This window comes from Haliotis cracherodii, unplaced genomic scaffold (assembly GCF_022045235.1).
Source record: "Haliotis cracherodii isolate W230 unplaced genomic scaffold, xgHalCrac1.p SCAF_5, whole genome shotgun sequence".
NCBI lineage: Eukaryota > Metazoa > Mollusca > Gastropoda > Lepetellida > Haliotidae > Haliotis > Haliotis cracherodii.
Genome location: NW_027266308.1, coordinates 53,063,280 through 53,085,766, shown reverse-complemented (window position 1 = coordinate 53,085,766; position 22,487 = coordinate 53,063,280). Strand labels below are relative to the sequence as shown.

The 22,487-nt window shown below is 38.9% G+C and overlaps 1 protein-coding gene across 2 annotated transcripts in view; it reads left to right on the top strand.

Moving 5' to 3' along the window:
* LOC139444174 (nuclear migration protein unc-83-like) overlaps positions 1-22,487 on the top strand; it is a 124,603-nt gene that overhangs the window by 66,262 nt on the left and 35,854 nt on the right. For both annotated transcript variants that reach the window (XM_071225071.1, XM_071225072.1), the window contains one exon: positions 749-873. In XM_071225071.1, the coding sequence (XP_071081172.1) occupies positions 749-873 (125 nt within the window). The remainder of the gene's footprint in view (positions 1-748; positions 874-22,487) is intronic.

Genomic DNA, 22,487 nt, shown 5'->3' with positions numbered 1-22,487 from the left:
CCCGACTATGCTTGTTGTAAGAGGCTACTAACGGGAAAGGGTGGTCAGGCTCGCTGACTTGGTTCATGCATGTCATCGTATCCAAATTGTGTGGATCGATGCTCATGATATCGATCACTGGATTGTCTGGTCCAGACTCGATTACTTACAGACCGCTGTCATATAGCTTGAATATTGCTAAGTGCGGCGTTAAACAACAAACAAACAAAACATGAACAGACTGTTCCTAGTAATATTCAACTTATTATTGCCATGTCGGAAGGGTTCTTGATTATTACACGATAAGCCCTTTCTGAGTACAGAGTGCTGTAACAAGAAATGGTTTATATGCAATCGCAGTTACCTGTTGTGTTGTTAAGAAGAATGTGTTTGCTAGGCAACACTCTCACTGATACCTTTTGAAACAATGTTTGTTACGAGGCCTGAATCATCAAATAAAAACTATCTGTTCACAAAATGTTCTCTAATTTTGTTTCTGTTGAAATTAACTTGAAATGATTTTAAACTAGTGTTATTCAAATGGTTTGGTTTTCGGGAAAGAGTAAGGGACAGAAATTCTGATTTTTATTTTTTTTTGGATTCCTGAAATATACCGTTTTATTGAAAAAGCTTGGCTTAACAGCACCATTCTATGCTTGTGGCATTCTATGTCAGTGATGAAATACTGCATTAAGCCCATCTAAGTAGACAAATATCCCCCGAGTCCTGTACATTACAAGATGATGAGTCAGCGTGTTGTTACTTCCAGACCTTCAGTGTGACATGAGCTGTCTGCGGAAGTGGTTGACGGAGGTGGAGAAGAAGTTGCTGATCCAGACGGTGCGGCCGGAGTGGACACGGGAACAGCTGCAGGAGAAGCTCAAGGAGCACCAGGTACTGTCACTTTGTCAACACCATTGCACAATGCAGTTGCCCATGGGCCTGGTTACGTCATCTGTCATGTCAGTTGATTGAAAGAGTGAAGGAAAATGCAAGGGCCACAATGGTTGATCCTACTCTGATTATGTGAACTATTGAGCACAGGATTACCAGCTTTTGGCCTTGCAGATGTTAGATAGCCTCACAGTATGGATGTTGTATGTGAAGCCCTACAGATGTTATAACACCTGCTTAGGACCCCTGAAGATCCAGGTTAGAATAGGTCTTCAGCAACTCATGCTTGGTTGATGCATGTCATTGTATCCCAGTTGCGTGGATAGGTGCTCATGTCAGCTCCTGACTTGATTATTTATCTCCATCGTATAGCTGGAATATTACTGAGTCCCATGTTAAAACAACAAACAAATAAATAAACATTAACACCTGCTCAGATAGGCTTACAGTGTGGATGTTGTATATAAGGCCTTGCAGACATAATAACACCTGCGTAGATAGGCTTACAGTGTGGATGTTGTATATAAGGCCTTGCAGACATAATAACACCTGCTAAGATAGGCTTACAGTGTGGATGTTGTATATAAGGCCTTGCAGACATAATAACACCTGCGTAGATAGGCTTACAGTGTGGATGTTGTATATAAGGCCTTGCAGACATAATAACACCTGCGTAGATAGGCTTACAGTGTGGATGTTGTATATAAGGCCTTGCAGACATAATAACACCTACTTAGATAGGCTTACAGTGTGGATGTTGTATATAAGGCCTTGCAGACATAATAACACCTGCTCAGATAGGCTTACAGTGTGGATGTTGTATATAAGGCCTTGCAGACATAATAACACCTGCTTAGATAGGCTTACAGTGTGGATGTTGTATACGAGACCTTGCAAACATAATAACACCTGCGTAGATAGGCTTACAGTGTGGATGTTGTATGGGGTACAACAGAAATGTACTTTGTCTGAAAACAGAAAACAGAAGTGTACCCTTGCTGGCTACTGCATTACGCTGGAGCTGACTGGAGCATTGAATGGAGTGTGAAACCGGTTCATTAAAATTGTAGAGTTCAGAAAACATGCCAGTTCTTAGATATGTTTTGAGGGGTCAGGGATCTTTTCCACCTAAATTGCACAGCAAGATCTTGATTTGGACCTCACTCCCTTTTGAAATTACTTGTTTAGCTTTACACAGTGTCTATAGGGTCATTGATATCACATTGCTGGACATCTGCCATACTGCAGCCTCTGTTGTTCTTGGGGAAGAAAGATGTTTTCTTGTTTGACACACATTGATTGCTTGCTAGGTCGTCAAGCCATGATCTAGGTTTACATCTCTTGTCCCCACTTGTGTTCAGGAAACTGTTAGTTTTTTGTGTTTTGACATGTTATGTGATCTTTATCCAATGTATGTAGTTATAGGTTATGTACAGGGGACCACTTGAAGGATTTTATGAAACTTCAACTTTTATGAATTTCAATTTTGGCTTTGTGTAACTGGTTAGAGAAGCTGTTTATTTGCTTTTAAGGTTTATCAGGTCATATTTAGATGCACAGTTACTTATAACATGGAGAAACATTTATTTCTTACCTGACCGGTAATTGTCATCTTGCTATCTTCAGCAGGTAAGGGGGACTAACTCTTCTTGTCTTATGGCATCTCAACCAAAGCTGCAGTTGTCATTATTTTACATCTTGAAGGTCAGGCCAAAGAATTGAAATAAAAAGTTATTTGATTATTTATTAAAAAAAACCCATTTAAAACTCACGCCGGTTTGTCTTCAAAGTATTCAAAGGAAATACATATTCATTGTCACCTGACATTTACAGAATCAGGTGATCATCTCGAGTAGTTTTGATGGTTGTCCTGGCAACAGATAAACACTGTCCTATTCATGCAACTTGCATGTATTGTTGTCATGCACAGGCAATGATTACCCTCATCTTCCTGGGCAATATGGTGGTAGAAGAGGCTGCTCTCGCAATTTGTATATTGCACTTGTTCACTCTGGGAAAGAACAGGGTCTCCTTTGTTCTCATCACGACACATCATAATTACACTGAAAGATTCGATTTACATTTTTGTTTTTTTAGCTTGGAGTTGTTTTGCAAATAGATTATTAACTTCTTCTGTCATTGTGTGTTATTTTGGAAGCTCAAATAAGTGTGATTATATTCCTTTTAGCCTTATTTTTTACTCTGTTTTTAAATCATGGAAATGTGACAACATGAACTATTATTATTTTATAACCATCATCATAGTTAAATAGGGGTCCTGGAAATGCATTAATTAAGAGCATTTGCCAAAAATTGTTTCTCGATTAGGGAATGGGACAAGCCAAAATTTACTACCCAGGTACCCGACCCCCTATTGCCCGACCCTACCCGGGTACCCACTGTAGGTCTCAAGAGTTAGGAACAAAAGGTCTCATTGGAAATTGTTTTACTGTAGTCCTGTCAAAAACTATTTTAAAGATACATGTATAAAACAATCAAATCATGCATACTGGTACACTGAAGTTGATGAAGCTTTATATTTTCCCAAATATATACAAGTCAAAAGGAATGTGTGCATCGTCAGAAAGAAATGCGAACATGGGCGACTTGTTGTGTAACCACTGAGCTATGGTGATGTTTTTGTCATTAAACAATATATTTCGGGAGTAACCACGGGTCCGGGTAGTCCAGTGGGTACCCAGGTCCAACTCAGTACCCACACGACCGGAGTACCCGAGTTACCGTCGCAGCCCTATTCTCGATACATTATTGTGTACGGAAAGAAAGTAGTGTATGTTTTCTATTTGGTTTCTAATTTCCTTTAGAAGGTTCACTTCAGACATTTCATTTATACTGAAGGTGCCGAAGATAGTTTCATTTTGTTCAGTAGTTAACATGAAATTATCATCTCTTAGAAGAAAGTAAATTTCTTATTCATCTTTATGATCCCAGCATTCCTTATCATGAAGTGACAAAACATCTTAAGAAAGCCCAGCCAAGACATTCAGATCTATTCAGAGTCCTCCATTTCACTAAAACACCTTATTCTGTCAGTTTAATGGAACATTCTTGAAGTATGATAAACACATCACACAGAGTGCTGTTGAGTGACCACGGCATATAGCCACATAGTCATGCTGCCCAAACAGGGCACAGAGAGGATGGATGGGAACAAAACACAATAAACTTGAATATATCCCTGTGGAGCGTGACAGTAAACAGCCCCATGGTGTTCTTTTAGATGTCAAAGATGCCCCGGGGACTGTCTTCCTCCGGTGGTCTCTGATGTTTACAACACCCACTCTCACTACGTGTCCCGTCAGAGAAGTTCACACCCACACCGATCGTGGTTTTTACGACAGGTCAATTTCAATACCCTCAGTGATATTTACGACCTGTTATTTTCATGCTTTGTCACATGTGGATCACAGTTTGCATTTAATCCCAATCTGTGTACTTTGTAATGGTTATAATTTCTGCATGATAGCTCAAATCTGGGAATGATGAACTCCTGTTGTGTTGGTAAGAACGGACTTAGTATGTTGTACTTTGTAGCCTCTATAATAGTTCATTTATATCGAACTAGAGAAAGGGGTATTGCCTGTGAATCAAGTGAGTCTATGGATATTGTGTTGTTTGTATGAGAAGAAGTATTTTTCTGTTTGCTTTTGTAGAAATTTATCCTGTGGTCCCTAGCTTCCAGAATACTCTGGTTGTAGGTTGGAAATTCCTTATACTGTGGGGGCGGTCCGGTAGCCTAGTGGTTAAAGTGTTCGCTCGTCACGCCGAAGACCCGGGTTCGATTCCCGACATGGGTACAATGTGTGAAGCCCATTTCTGGTGTCCCCCGCCGTGATATTGCTGGAATATTGCTAAAAGCGGCGTAAAACCATATTTACTCACTCACTCTCTCCTTATACTGTGATGGGGTAGCCTAGTAGTTAAGGTGTTCGCTTGTCAGGCTTAAGGCAGGGGTTTGATTCCCCACATGGATACAATATGTGAAGCCCAGTATTGCTTCTTGGGTCTGATGAATCTGTAAATTAATTTGGTTCTAAATCTTGTCATAAGAATATTCCATTCCGAATTCATAGTTGGTGATGATATTGAAGGGTTTTGATGTCTGACTATGCTTTTTCTGTATCATTCACCTTTCTCAATCTTAAATGTATTGAATCTCCTTTTGCCAATTAGTGTATTGTTTTGTCATTAAGAAAGAACATATGATTTATTATGATAGAAGGCTTGTTATTTCATGTATTAGTCATCAGGTCTTGTGACCACTTTGACATATCAAGCCGGTACACTATTTCAGACATATGATACCAAAACCTTTTAAGTTTATTGATAAGACTTGGAGATCAAAACATTTTGTCATCGACAACATAACTACACAATCCATGCATATTATAATGTGTCTGAGGAATGTTTGAAGAAGTTACAAAATTGCCCGTACGTGATAAGAATTGTTATTTGACTACCAGGAGAGTAAGTGAGTTGATACTGCTTCGCACTGCTGCTGCATATGTTGGCAGTCAGGATGGTGTCCATTTTGAATTTTCCTAACACATTTTCTGCGGCCATGGGTTTTTGGGATGTTTATGTATGATCTTGATATGTCCTGAAGCTGGAAGGCAGGCATTTCCCTCTGCCATGTCTATATATTTGTAAAGATGAGGTCACCTTCATTATAAACAAATATTAATGTTGATCATTTTGAAAAAAAATGAATGTAAAAAAAATTAAAGTCAATAGAAAATATGAAAATTTTGAAGTTAAATAATAATATCAATAATGGAGGTTTGTACTTCTTGAAGTTATATATTTGTAGCAAACATAGGGAACCAAATATGACCATGTTGAATGTGGATATTACATCGTCATGACGATCTTCAAACCACTATGACATCAGCAATCCAAGCCCCAGGCTGATGACCCAATATTTGTTGTGTTGGAACAAATAATTATTTACCCCCTTTTTATGTCCACGACAAAATTCTCCTCGCCTTGACTTTGGAATAGATTGACACCATCGAGTCAACTACACGATTGAGATATGGATGTTATTGTGAAGTGATGGATCAACATTTGCAGAAACCATGAACATCATATAGAGGCATGTTCCTTTGAAGCACAGAAGGGTCAGATAGAATATGTGAATGTCACTCCGATCTGAATAAACAGTCCGATTAAAGATGGCAGGCAGATGTGAAGAGAGCATTTTGTCTTTATTATTTTCACATTGTTGGACTGTTTCACCTTAGCCACTTGCCTCGTGTCGTTGTAATAAAAAAAAGCCGATATTTGATGTAGGAGCGTGAATATCTTGACCAGGTGGTTGCAGCGTATTGCATGACAGAAGGCCACTGTTCCAAGTACAAGTTTTCCGCTTGTTCAGATTGTAAACCTAATCATTCAAGTGCGACGCTATGTGGATATTTAAGTAAGGAGTTAGGGCTTCTTTGTTAATGTCTTACGACAAAGTCTAGCATTATGAGTATTAGGTTTGATGATGTAGGATCTTTGTAATCTCCATACAGATTCTGTAATCTGATTACTTGGGATTACCGTCTGCTGTTCGAATCTGACTTGCAACCATTAATTGGCAGCCCATTGCTGACTGAAAAGGTGTACAACAGTAAGTACATCTATTGTGGACGTTTGAAGTGACTTGATACGAACAGTTCACATGTGGTCTTTGTCCAGTTGGGTTACATTACAGTGTGGTGGTCGGATGTTCGAGGATCTGACGATTCAAAGAAGGAGGAGTGCAACGCGATAGGTTACCACTGTTTTGGAGGGGAGGGAGTGAGGCCTCTTCTCTGTGACACACAGACAGTGTTGGGTGAAGAGAGTAAGGCTTCTTCTCTGTGACACACAGACAGTGTTTGGTGAAGAGAGTGAGGCTTCTTCTCTGTGACCATACCACTGTTAAGGGATATTGCCAGGTCAGACAGTGTTGGATGTAGGGAGTGAGGCTTCTTCTCTGACACAGTGTGTGGCCATACCATCTGTGGAGAGATATTGCCAGTTTGGTTGTGACAATATTCAAGGCTTGAGGATTTACCTGTCGGCCGCTGGGACTACACCAGATAGTGGTAAATGTTTGATGTCATGCAAGTTTTGGATGTAACTCTCATGTTGGATTGAATTGATTTGTACTCTTGCTTATTTGATGTTTATTTAGTATTGCACATTGACAAACACAAGCTATTTTACAGAGTCATATACTAAGATGGTAAAAATGTATAGTTTAGATTATTTTTTATAAAAAAAGGACTGCTGATTCTTTCATATTTTTATAGTTAATCTGTTGTGGCATATCATGAATGAACTATAGTATCATGGAAGAGTTGGGTGGTCCTCCACATGTATTTAGTAGTATATATGCATTCATAAGGTTCAAAATTGTATTGTTTGTATCTGGCAGGATTAATATTTTGTTTATATTTTCATAACAATTATGTTAAAAAGAGAAATATATACATGATATGGGATTTCAAACAATAATACTGCTTCTTACATATATGTTTTCATTTTGTTACGAGTCTAATAATACCTGTGCTCACACATTTTGTTTCAAGTCAGTGTTAGAACTTCCTTTTCTTTCAATCACCACACAATATGTGATGTTTTTATCATGTGGCTGTCCAGTGTACTCGGACTGCAGGCAGTGACGTAATGTTCTGTTAACAAACTGGTTTCTTATTTGCTCGGTACATCAGTTGTGGGCACAGGGTAATTGTGCCTCTTGTTGGTCTCCCACAAATTACACCAGCATGCACATCTACCTGGTGGAAACTAGTTAGCAAATGTTTTAGCTTTCATGTCACAGAGACGTGTGTTGTTACAGGGTGGTTGCTGGCAGACGTGACGCAGTCATCGCCATCTTTGTCAACATTCCTTATCTCAAGAGCAGGAAATTATGTTATGGTACAAGGTCAAGATGACCTCATCATTTCTACCTGAAACTGATTAAGTATTCAGAATCACTATACCTCTCCATTATGCTGTACAATGTCATGCTCATGTTTGCAATGGTGTTAAAAATTCATGAACTTTTCCTGGAGTTGTCACTGGTGAAACCTGTGTTAAAAAGAGAGTATCCTTGACAACCTTTTGCTTTGTAAGCTGTATGAATATTTGAGATGATTCATTCACTATTAATTTTTTTAGTTTGACAGGTGTTCCTGTGTTAAGTGTTAAAGTCTAATATTACCAGAAAGTGGAATTATTCATTTTAAATCTTCCTTGTACAAGAAGAATGATACAAGGCAAAAAAAAATACTCGCCATTGAAAAGATCAGCAAGTGTTGACTTCCTGCCTTTGGTAATTCATATGTTGAAAATACTGAAATAGAAAACTCAAATTGTTGGAAGAACAGTATTATCTGACCATGCTTTCAGTGACAGGAAATACTGCAATGTTATATATCTGATTTATGTTCAGTTTAATCACTTTCTAACATGTCAGTTTCCTGTGAGATCCCTGTATTAAGTATAAGCTCAGCTGTCTGTCTTGTGACGACTGAGTACAGGGGACGCCTTCTGGTGATACTGGTGAGATAAAGATCAGAGTCCCAAATTACCCCAGGCTATCTCTTTACTATTCACAAGTCACTACCTATCTTTCTTTTCCATCTGGTCGTTTATTCTATAATGGCCTAATTGCCAACACCTAACCCTAATTTTCCCTTTCTGTGTGTGTATTTGTATGTCAGTTTTTCAAATATTATCTTCTAAATAGCAGTTATAATACATGCTTGTGGGTATTCCTTCAAAAGGATGCAGAAAATGTCCTTCGATAAATACTTTGAGGACTATATTCTCTGAAAGAAAATTGAAAATAATTTTGAGTCACCACATGTTGATGTTTGAAGGTCGGTTATATTTAAGAAGGCTTTGTTAGTAGGTATGTAAACTATGCCTGAGGACAAAGAAACTTTACATCACAGAATAATAGCACTTTCCCCTATATTCTTGGTACCTAATGAAGCTTGAGAAAAGAGCCCAGCTCAAAGAAGCACCATGCCACAAAATCAGTCAACTGTGGCCATTTTCAGTGACAACCTAATCTGCTGTGTTTCTATTGGGACTGTGTTCTGTACAACTTATTGTCAATGTGTTAATGTCATTATTGACTATTGATTGTACTTGATAATCTCCAAAGTATAGAAAATAGCCAACATCTTTGACATGTTTATGGGCACCTGAAGCTCACCTAGGAAAGTGACATGGGCTCAGCCTTCAACCTGTCTCCCACCAGGAAATGAATGATTTATTCCAGTGTGATTTATACTTTCTCGTAGATTAATGTGGACCCTTCTCTGATCTGGACAGAAAGCAGCCTTTTGGATCTAGTGTATTCATCATTCCCTGGATATTGGGCAACAAAATAACTATCTACTTTCATGTGTCCAACAGAAACAAGATGCCTAGGAAACAAAACGCCTGTGTTGGTCATTAGACTATTTTTCCCTTTGTAACACTCCCTTTTGGTTATGCAGAGAAGCCTGTCAGTTTGTTGTAGGAAGTAAATAACAAGGGTACTGCAGAGTATTGATACTGCTGGATATTTTCATACACATTTACTGATTTACAAACTCAGTAAAAATGTTTTGCTGTCAATTTTGAGAAGAAAGAAACTATGTTTATCTTATGGATACATGGGGATGCATGAATATCCTTACTGTTATTATTGCTTAATGTGGCAATTACAGTGTAAAGACAATTATTATTTTTGATATTTAAACAAATAATTTAATGATTGGTAGGTTAATTTAACATAATGATGTTATGAAGTAGAACAACAAAGTGATAATTCTTCGCTTATATGTGCTGCATCAAGTTGTCTAAAGCACCACAATTCTCAAGTCACGCTAGGATCTGCTGATCTTGGGTTTGAATCCAAGGTTTATATCCTGATTATGATCCTTGGTTTGTCAGCACCACATTGTTTCACCTAAGTGTTAGACCTGCATCACTTTGAGGTTTCCTCCTGAACGGATCTAACAAGCCGTGATTTAATTGAAATAGTGTTCAATACAGCGTTGGGCCCAACTCACTCGCATATCGATACATATGTTGGTTATTTTCAGAATAAATTATTTTTATTGCCTGTCAGAAATATTTCTCTAATTGGTTTTACTTATCAATGTATGTTTGTATCAGCTGTTGAAGTTCAAGCGGTTGAGCAGCATTGTGTGGGTTCCAGTGTCGGCCACCTGTTGCCATCCACCCTGTTTAGTCAGGGTGAGGCAGGCAATGTTAAACAGTGTGTCAACATACAGTCATTGCCTTCACGCACATCAATGTTACAACGCACGTAGCACCGTCATGGGCGACCTATGAGACCGGCTGCAGCCATGTTTGGTCAATACCATTCTGCTGCCAGGTAAAACTGGCATTAACGATGTAAATAGACATCATTGTGCACAGGTGAATAATATTATATCAAATGAGTCACTTGGCTGTTCAACCGCCCCCCGACCTAGCGGTGGAGTGTCTGTTCAATCCCGTCTGCGCCATACCAAAAGACTTTAAAAGATGGTACTTGTTGTTTCACTACCTGGCACTCAGCATTAAGGGGCTAAAACAAGGACTGGTCGGCTCGGAGTCAGTTTACTGAGTGGGGTATTCATGTTAAACTGCGGCATGGTATCTCAGTGGGCTAGCACTATATATTATCATCAGTCAAGACTAGTACGACCGCCTTCGTGGTCTTGTGGTAGAGCGTCCGCCTGGATAGCGGAAGGTCCTGGGTTTAATCCCCGGCCGCGTCATACCAAAAGACGTTAAAAGATGGTACTTGTTGTTACGCTGTCTGGCGCTCGCCATTAAGGGGCTAAAACAAGGACTGGTCCGCTCGGAGTCAGTATACTGTGTCTGAGTGGGGTATTCATGTTAAACTGCGGCGTGGTATCTCAGTGAGCTAGCACTGTAAATCGGCATCAGTCCGGACTAGTACAAGCAGCCACACACACACATGCATGCACGTCGCTTTATAAGTGCAATAATCTTGGACGCAACGTTAAACCCAATTTCACCTCACCTCAAGACTAGTACAAGCACACGCACGCACACGCACGCACATGCACGCACACGCACGCACATGCACGCACACACACTTAACAGTAAATTTTGAGAAGCCCAATATGCTAAAGTTCTGTATACCATATACACATCATTCAGTTCTCTGTGGCTCAAGATAAAAGAATGCCGATATGATATAGGTTTTGTTGGGTCATAGCCTTACATTGTTCTAAAAATATCAGGCTAATAGTGTTTATGTTAACTTGGTACAACTATATATCGATCGAATTGAAATAGAGATAGGGGGCATGGGTGGCCCAGTCGTCTGAGGTGCTGTAATCCGCTGTGCAGAGTTGCATCCCTTGGGCATGCCAGAAACCTATGGTTGTGGGTTCGAATCCCAGTTCACACTGATTGTGTTTCTAGGTTTGTCAGCACCATATCCGTGCTCGTGGGTACGTCGAAGACCAGCATCATTTAAGAGACATGTTTTCTTGTTAGGAATTGTCTCCCTTGAGCATACCTGCTCAGTCACTGAGTGCAGTGTGATTGATTAGTACAGGTGATTAGCGGATTGCAATTAAGACGTAGATTTCCGTGACCTCGACTGACCAGGGATCATACACTATGTACAGCATCTCTCTTGAGTGACCCTAGATTTATCATTAGTGTTGAGATAGTTGACTCAAGTAATGATAGATGGATGACTGAAGATTATAAACAAAAGCAGGCTGTGGACATTCTGTTTGTAAACATGGCTCAGAGTATTGATTCCCTGATGTGACCTCAGGTGCTCTGAAGATGGATCTCTCGACATCATGTACAGCATGTTTTGAGGGTACTTTTGCAGACATTGATGGATGCATCAGAGTATTTCAAAACGTGTTTGCTACTTGATAAATGTCCAATAGTCATCAGTGATTATTTTTTGTCTAAGGTTTATTATGTTCTGTTTGGTTTACAGAAAATTCCATGATGAGATTTAGAAATTGACCTGTGTTTTCATTGTAAATCTGTCTGCTGTTGTGAAATAAATTTAGGTCCATTTGATTATATGAAAGGTCAATTATCAATAAATATCATCACTATGGGTATATTGTGGAAATCTGCGATAGACAATATCGTCTAACTATAACATGATCATGCCTTCCATCCAATTCTTACGTCTCTTGCTGGATAATCTCATTCACTGTGAGAAACAGGGAGCCATTTTGAAACCCCCAGGATTAAATCAGAATATTAAATCTGAATTATACTGAAAAATAAATTAATTCTCTCTCATTGGTTTTGCAATTCAATATTTCATGTGTGAACAAGTTTTTAATGTGGTTTTTGTTCGCAATTGCTTCAGTTCAATGTTGTTATTGACGATTGAGGAAGTGGTCAAAAAGTTGTGAACATTGTTTCATGGAGTATGAACACCAAATTACATCGGATGGACAACATGCATTGTCTTGACCTTAGGCAATGTGGAAGGGAGGGTTTGTTCTTTGTGTGATGCTGTTAAAGGGTTGGTATTGGCTAATGAGACTGAGCCATAAATAGAACGTCTTTGGGCTGTTTTGTGAAAATTGCCCCAGCTCAGCTGATAAAATTAGTTTGCATCGTAGTCTCTTGTGTGACAGTTTGCTGAAAATCAATAACCTCGCTCTGCTCTGTTGTGGCTTGCCACGGACAAGAGACGCGATCATAGTGTCTGGCATAGTTCACAAGTCACCACACGGAGTGGGTCAGAACGGGCTCACTGTCCACCCTGATTAGAACTGAGTTCAGGGTGAGCGTGCTTCTCCATGTGCTGCTATCAGTGGGCCTATCTATCTCCCAGCTTATCTTCAGTCACTGTGTCTCTTGCTCTACAGACAATAGCCACGCTTCTCTCAGTCCTGGATGTATCAAGCATTGTTATTGGCTGAAAGACAGATCAATATTCTCCAGCCACATTGAGGCGCGATACCTCATTCAGTGTATCAGGAGATTATATGATAAGACCGGAATACCTATCCTGGATATACACCCTCCTTCTATGTCCTGAAACCATCAACGTATCAGCCTCATTATAAGGTAAGCGAAGCAGACGTGGCCACCATGTGTGTTATAGCCTAAATGTTGCTTATGTAACGTTGCTCATGTCATGCAGTCTGTGTTCCGGGAGTGGGATACGAGGACCGAGAAGGGACATGATGGAATGAGGTGGTTTTGCGCTGATGTAATACTTCCCTGTGGACTTACAATTACCTGCCTTTGCAATACCTGGGGTCAGTCATGTCACTCGATGTCACCCGATACACTAGGCCTCGTCATTTGCTCGTGATGGCTTGTCCGACATTGTGGCCCTTCTGGTGCCTGACTGACAGAGGTTGGAAACTTGCACTCAGCTTCACATCTCAAACTGTCACTCAGGGATTTAAATGAGTTATTTTTTTAAGTTTGTTTTTTTGTCTGAGATTTATTACCCATGTAATTGAAGTATTTGATCATTATGATGGATTTAGTTGTGGGAGACTGGAATCTGAAAATAATAATCTGAGTAATGTTAGATGTTTCATAAATGGAGATGACGATTTGAAATCATTCAAAATTTGCAAACAGTATTTATTTTTACAGCTTAAAATAGTCAATGGGTAAAATTTATTTTCATATCTATGAGTAAAGACGAGGATGTGAAATTATTTTCAGTTTGCAAACATGATAGCTGTGATAGCTGTAAATAAGTGTAAATAAACTCACTCATTTAAAGGGCTCTAAAAGTCAACAGTGTATCGGTAAGAAGCAAAAATATATGCCTAACTGTTAACAGCTGTGTTTCAGAATGGCTGCTATGAGTAATTACTGCTAGCTGTAGATTAAATGCATGTACCTGGTAATACTTATTTGTGACAAATATTCCGTGGTACTCCCCTAGTGATATAGGTTTAAGTAGGGAAATAACCTGGTTAATCACACCCTCCATGTCAACACCTGGGAAATGCAGGTTTATGGCCATCATTGAGGTACACATTGTCACATTTGTATTCACTCCCCCAATTAGTGTATTAATAATTGTAGATATGGGTAGTTACCGCCACTCTTCTCACACACCATGACACTGCAGTTCTGTGGAAACTGGATATTACACAGCTTATACTTATTGTTGGTGTGTATAGCTTAAACTACGTGGCTGTAAAGTATACTGTGAGATATGTTTTAAAAAACACTCGCAATTTTAGTGAATTAAACTATCAACTATTTTAAAAATATCTAAAAATAACTCTGACATAAATCATTTTTCAAATTTGAGCCCTGAATACCTTTATATCTATATTTACATCTGATACAACTTGAAATGTTCTAAAAATAAGCATACGTGAGTAATATCCTGTGACAATGTTTTAACTTGTAACATGCGTTGTTCTTCGTGTCATATCATGAGGTTATACAGGTAGGGGCCCATTGTCCCTTATCTCCTGACATGTGACCTATATAAGGCAGCAAGCCCAGCCAACCACAGGCACAACTTGTGTTTTGCTTGTGTTTGCGGATGCATAAAAAAATGTCAGTTATGCCTTGCCAAGTTTGGAATTTACTGAGATATAATACTCCATCCTGGTGAATGGAAGGTGATAATTGACAACTGCGGTCGGTTATGAGGTATTTGTCAACCAATGAAGGTGGGGGATAAAAAACTAGCGACTTTTAACCCCTCATTATGATTTTCAAATTGCTAGACGTTTTCAGAAATGTTTCATAATGGTTCTGTTTGTTGAGGGGATGTATTGCCTGAGTATGGCTTTGTTGAATGCAAGGTGATGAGGCTGAGGATCTGTGTGTATCAAGTTGTTGAATGGTGATAATCAAGAGTAGTATTTCGAAATGTCCTCATGAATGCTCTTGTAACAGCACTTATATTTCCTGAGATCTTACATCCTTAGATTAAGCTGTTGTCATCTACAATGCATTGTTCATATACATGTGGTTGTACAATACTACCTTCAGAATCATTTAATGACTGTTACGTAGTGACTTGGTTGTATTTGTGTACTGTGACAACTGATTCAAATATGGAGTGACAAATATTGTACCTGCTTATTGCTGGCGTGAAGAAAGGCAGACAGATATATCTGACATATCCGATATTCGTCTATCAGCCTTACTTCATGCCAACAGTAAGCAGGTACAATATTTGTCACTCAATATTCGAATCAGTTCAGAACAAACTTGATCAGTGAACAATTCTGTGTCGCAATACAAAGCCCCTTATGACATGTTTCTTCTTACTCAACACAACCATGAAGCTGACATTATTGTCCTGGAATGACTATATTTCACAATCGCTATTGCTTCTCAAAGGTTTTATTGATATTTACTGTGGTGTGTACTAAGGGACCACTGGAATATAACCAGATTGTAAATAACTGATTACCAAAAACTGAAATCTGGCCATTACCACTGCAAAGTTGTAAAAGCCAGGGGTGGTAGGAGGTGGCCTAGTGGACAGTGTGCTTGTTTCTTACTCAGGAAGACATTGGTTCTATCATTGTTGTTCATAATATCTACCAATGGTTTGTCTGAACCAGGCTAAAATATTAACAGGCTACCATGACATAGCTGGAATATTGCTGACTGTGGCGTTAAGCAACATTCACCTCTTGTCACCTTATGTAAAGAATCCAGATTTGATTGGGTTGTCGTGTTTAACACCTCTAAGTGGATGGTTAGCCGATATTCTACTATTCCTTGTAAGCCATGAGAAGTATTGATCACTACCTTTCTGACCATGTCTGCAGGATGGACAAGCCATGTTACCGGAGACTAAGAGGAAATGATACATTTTTTCTTCAATTCACCTGTCTATTTATTATTGTCTTGATAGAGTATAGGAAAACATGCAGTATCTAATTTGGGATTGATTTAGTAGTCATAATTTGCGATTTCTGATTCATTGCTCCAGCGTCAAGGCAGCTGTGATTGAGTTAGTGTAACATTGACGGTGATTAAGAGTCCTACAATGTGATTCTTTCAGGCCCTGATTTGATGGAAAAATGTACATTGTTGTAGCCTGGCAATGAGAAGATGGAGTGAGTGAGTGAGTGAGTGAGGTTTTGCACTGGATTAGAAATATTCAAACCTTGTCATGGCTGTGGAAACTATGATTTTGCTTCATGCATAACCAATTCGGGCATCAAACTCAGGACTCCTGTCAACAAGTACACACCTGAACCACTTGACTACTCCAACCACACAGGGGGCAGTCGGGTAGCCAAGTAGTTAAAGTGTTCGCTTGTCACGCCAAAGACCTGGGTTTGATTCCCGACATGGGTACAATGTGTGAAGCATATTTCTGGTGTCCCCTGCCGTGATATTGCTGGAATATTGCTAAAAGCGGTGTAAAACCATACACACTCGCTCACTCCAACCACACAGTTTGACAAAGGGAATTGTAGTGTTTATGTGTTATGAAAGTAACTGCGTGAACTACTTTGACAAATATACAAGGGAAATAAACGTCACTGAAAGTGTATTCATTACAAGTCAGATGTGACTTTGGGTTATCGATGCAGGACAGAGTAATGGGAAGATTTTGTTGGATTTTCTACACATTGGGGACGTTTGGACTATTGATTTTGTTGTAGCAGGCCTTTGTGTTTCATGCATTTGACCATAATGAATATTTTCAGGAAATCCATGTTATATTGGGTATTAGCTGCTAGTTGTGAAGTGCTCGGTGTAATATTCTATCACGTGGAGTGACCTTGCCACCACATACACTGAATCAACCCGAGGACCTTTTATGGGGAGAAATTACAGGTGTTGGTTTGATTACATTTGAACCTGGTTATTGTAATTGTGTACATTTTCAGGTAAACATTAGCCGAGCAATTGTCCTTTACTGCAAATTTTTAGCTGTTTGTCCGCAAACCCTGCCACCATTGTAAAGATATCAATATTCACATAAAGGTCATCAAGGGATCAAACAAACTACCAAATAGCAAACATACTTTCTTTGTCATTATAACCATTTACATCCTGTTACTGGCCATTTTGGTTCTGATTTTGTAGGTTTGTAACCGTGTGTTACAAAGACACCATTAGATGGAGATTACAGCCATATTAACATGGCCTTAGCTCACACTACAAATAGCCAGCCCTTCAGAAGCAGTTGTGGACAATGGATATACTTATGTTTAAAGTATATGGGTTCTGAACATATATGATCTCTTTGTTGTATAAACATATTATAATTCCGTCTTTGTGGTGCTTGGGACAATGAAAAAGGACTTAGCAACATTTTTTGAAGGTTTAGTGTGAGAAGATATTCACCAGGTATTTGATACGAATGTATATTCACCCCCGGGCATGAAAGTAGAGGATTATGTGAACAGTGTTTGGTAAAGGTGATTGGTACCATCTGAACTGGTTCTCTCTTGGGTGTCACATTCCTGTCATATAAATGACTGGCTAAGATAAATAGTCCTTAGTTCATCACTCTCAGTGTCCCACAAAATCACAACTGCCAATAATCCTATAAAGAAGCATTCATGCTGGTGTGTATGGAGCAGATAAGGACATTGTAGTCATGTGTCTTTCATTGTATGCAGATCTGGGTCAAAGGAAGATCTGTCATCTTAAGATGGTGGATGGTGTCAGGAACTTCCACTAACAGCTGGTTTTTAAATGAAAAGATTATTTTACCAAAAAAACTGTTAAATCATCTCAATAGACTATAATAGAAAGGAGCTCAGAGTCTCTCTTCATTTCAGAAACTGCTGTAAAACTTGCGAATGATTATAGACTAACATGGGCGGTATTGGATATATTTGTTTTAGGGTCTGTATGACAGACTTTAAGGAACTGTATAATAATGTCTTCATAATTTGGGGGGTTTGGTGTCAGGTTTTTGTTGAATATCAATTCCTGTAAAAGAAAGCTGTGAGGAGGAAAGGTTCAGTTATGTTAATGTTTATATTTATCAATTAACACTGAATAAAAAACATTCCTGTAAATTATGCCGTTAGTAAATTGGATGGACATGATTTGTATTGTTAATTATTTTGGTAACATGTTCAAAGACTTTATAATGATTCTCCTAATGTACTGCTTGTTAACTCTTTGGTGTTTTCGACACTGCCTTGTTAAGTATTAATTAGGAAACAACATGGTCGAACACTTCTATGTTGACTATGAATTTTTCATCATGAAATATAACAGCTTCCTGTGGACAGTGACAATGAATGGCCATGTCCTGCAGAGTGCTGTGTTTGATGTCTATAATAAATTATTTATACCTGTACAGTCTAGTGATCTTGTGAAAAGTGCTCTAACACTTAATCTGGTAAGGCTTCTCACTTAATAAGGCTGGTCACACAACTGTTCATTATTCATGTAAATGTTACTGGCCCTGTAACTGTAAACCAGTGCAGCCTCATAACAGGTGATCTGGTTGCACTTGCTCTGACAGATGGGAGGTGATTGAGATTATGAAATTATAACCGTTATTGAATATAATACTGATGGCATTTTGTGAGACGATATCAATCAAATCAGTCCTTAGGGAAACTTTGTTGTTCTGGATAGCAAGAATTGTTCCTTTGAAACATTATCAAGTCATCTTTTCATATGATGTAACTTGTTAATCTGATGAAATTATTTTTGTAATCATTTCCAAGATTTAGACACAAAAAATAGTTTTTTCCTGTTATTTAAATTTAAATTCATTGTAACTCAAAAAAGAAAATATTATGATGCCAAAAGAACAAATTTAATTATTAGTGGACAATATTACAAAACCAGCAGGGATGGAATTACTATAAAAATTACTTGCATAAAATCTTTTCTCTTTAACCTGGGCGGCATTCACCTCAATGCAGTTCAATTTCACTGAATTATTGATTGTGTTGAAACTCTGCAAACATCTGGGATGTAGGAGTCATTAATATTGAAATAATGTCCAGTTGCCATGTTGGCAAATTGATTTCTTCATTGCACAATCCTCTGGCATGGAAAGTCAATATACAGTTCGTAAAAATCACCCCATCTTCAGAAATAGCTCCATCTGGTGCAAGATACTTCATGGTGCTTCTTTGTCCCCCAAAACAAGTTTTGCCAGATTTATAATAATCATATCAAGAAAATTGATTTTATTGTGCTTATCATCTGTTATAATTTGATGTATGCAACACGTTTGTCCATACACGTAACAGATTGAACACAAAACAGTATGATATATTGTTAAGCAGAGCCAGGCAGCCGGTCAGTCCAAGACGCAGCTTTGTCAGAAAACTTCTCATAATCAGTTCTTCCAATTTTAAGGTATTTGCAGCAACAACAAGGCATTGAACCATCTATCTGGGCAAAGCTGACACATAAATTAATCAGGGGGACACAATGGCTGCCGATGATGGATATTGATGTGCCAATACACAAAGCAGTGTAGAGAATAACACATCTTAACCAATGGTGTGTCTGTTCCATGCTAGGAATATCGACATATTCAGATAACATGGGCTTATTGTAAATATATCTGGTGATATGGGAATGTTATAGGTATATGCAGGTGATATAAGCTTGTGATAGGTATATTCAGGTAAACAGGGATATTATTGGTGTATCCAGGTTGATATGGGTATATTATTCCTGACTGGAGAATAAGCCTACAGCCCTATTCACTTTTCTGAGCAGTCAATTTGCAAAAGTCAACATGGATATTCAAATCTTCGATTCTTTGACCTGCACTCATGATCTTCACAGCTCCTTGTGCACTTAGTTATTGTTTCCATAGCTACCTGTTATTCTTGTTTTGTTTGCAGAGTATTTACAAGCAAACAAATTCTGTTCAACACAGTTTGAAGATTCCAATACCCCCCGAGTTAGTGTGTCAAGATGTAAGATACCTTCAATGCACAGAAACATGACTTGAGTTGGGTATTTGGTGCAGTATTAGCTTTTCCAAATTTAACATTGTGGATTAGTTAACCTTGTGCTAAGCTGAATATTTTTAGCTCCATGCAGACAATGACTGATAAACCCATATCCTTGGCATCCCATTAATCCACCAAGAGCAATAATCCGGAACACAGTAGTGTCCTTTTAACACCTGTATTACAATAGCATGAGACTCTCTCCTTCCATGTCCACCTGCTGAACAAATGAGTAGTTGTAAGCCGCTAGCACATTTCTCCTGACGTCTGCAATCCTAGTCCTCCTATTGGCAGCCTTAACTTGGGATTAGGGAGATTTCCGAAGTGAACGAAAACTGGCAATTGTTGTGGAAGGGATGGATCTCAGTATTTGTTTAGAAGGAATGTCTTGTGCAATGATTGTTTGTTATTTGTCCTTCTTAATTTGTGCTCAGTTTTAGCTTGGTCTGGAGAAAAGTATCATTCTGCTACTTCCTTTAGCACTTCACCTGATGTGGTGTCCTTTGGGTCCTTTCCAGATGATAAAATCTCCTAATTAATTGACAAGAAATTATGGAAGCTCATGCAGTGTTCAGTGTAATTGAGAATGTTAAATGGCAATAACTACCCCGTAGCATAAACTGACTTTACGGTTGAAACATTTGTGTGACTCCTGCGTCAGTTCTGAGACTGATGTGTGACACTTTTCATTGACTTGTGTTAACTGTGACTGTTGCATCAGTCATTGACTTTTGTTAGTTGTCACTGTAGTGTCATTGGATATTATAATTTTATATGTAAACAAATGTCATGAACCTCAAGGTGTGAAAGTATCATCCTTATGGAGGTAATATTCGTGCCATGTTGAATCAATGCATGTGTCCAGTGATGTCCATGCAGGTGCTGTGACTCAAAGCAGTCACAATAAATAAACAATGTTTCGCTTGCTGTCTGAGGGGGCACAGGTGGCCCAGTTGTCTAAGGCGCCGCGATTTGCTGTGCAGAGTTGCCTCCCTTGGGCACGCCAGAAACCTATGATTGTGGGTTCAAATCCTGGTTCGCCCCGATTATGTTTCTAGGTTTGTGAGCACCATACCCGTGCCCGTGGGTTTCACAGAAGTGGTAAAAGGCCTGCATCACTTCGGGCTTTCCTCCCACATTAAGCTGACACGCCGCGATATAACTGGAATACTGTTAAAAGCGGTGTTAAACCCAACTCACTCACTCACTCACATGCTGTCTGCTTGGCTGTCTACCTCTCTGAGTGTGTGTGGCTCTTTCTCTTTCTTACTCACTCATTTATTTCACTCTCACACACACACACACACACACACACACACACACACACACACACACACACACACACACAGGTGCAGAATGTTTACACTTGTGAAGTTTACAGCTTGACAGATATATTACTCGATTTACTGTACTTTTTTCATGAAAATGATATGTGTGCTATACTTTATGGACATATAAAGCTATTCATGGAAGGTGTTTTATTTCTTGTATAATCTTAAACCAGTTTGTAACAGTAAATTAGGTAGAATTTGCACAGGCTATGAAAATGATCTTTTATCCGCTTGCTCTTTTGGTATAAATGTCCAATATGAAGGAGAATAAATTGATAGTGATAAGGAAAGTTCCTTGATCAAAAGATAACCCCAATGAATGCATGCAAGCTCTCACGTATTTCTTGATAACAACAACGATAACGGATAAGCTGAAATAGGATAACAGTATCACGTATTTTAAGACGTAAGTATTCCTGATATATGACACATAGACACACTTCTCCTGTCATTGTCTTGTCACTGAAGTAGCAGGTGAATTACGTGAACAGCCACAGGTAGCAGGTGTGTTTTTGACTCACTATTGTGAACTTTGACTACAGATTATTTTGATCCTTATTCCTGAATGCACGTAACAGGCACCCTGACTGGTAGTTGTGCGTGGGGGTGTTACCTGATCATACTCTCTCAATGTCACTCTGTATTTCTGTGTTGGACAAAGTAGACTGTAAGTGTTTTACACCTGAATTTGCGTTCTATTTGTCTTGAAAACTTGATCAAGCTTTCTTTTCACTAATTTTTTGTAATATATTGGATTTGTAAGTTAATTGTGTTAACTGCTTAGTCATCTAGTGAAGGTGTTTCAAATTTCTTGTCGAAGAAGATTTTACCATTGAAACTGTCTTACATACAGTATACATGACAGGGTTTGTTAAATGTAACAAATATATGTGCATAGTTTACGTAGATCTGCCCTGGTTAATGGCAGTTGACCAGGTTGTTCTTGAGCACCATCTGCTTGTGTCTGAGTCCAAGGGGGTGGTGGGGTGGGCTTGTGGAAAAGTGGTTGGCTTGTCATGTAGAAGAGGGGCGGTCGGGTAGCCTAGTGGTTAAAGCGTTCGCTCGTCACGCCGAAGACCCAGGTTCGATTCCCGACATGGGTACAATGTGTGAAGCCCATTTCTGGTGACCCACGCCGTGATATTGCTGGAATATTGCTAAAAGCGGGGTAAAACCATACTCACTCACTCATGTAGAAGACCCAGGTTCGATCCTCAAAATTTGTATGTTTAAACCTATTCCTGAAGTGACATGTAGAAGTGAAATTGTGCAAGAAATGAAAAGTGTTCCTGCTGATAGATATCACTAAATGTTGTTGGCAATATCATTTCTGATGAGATGAATACAACATTTATGT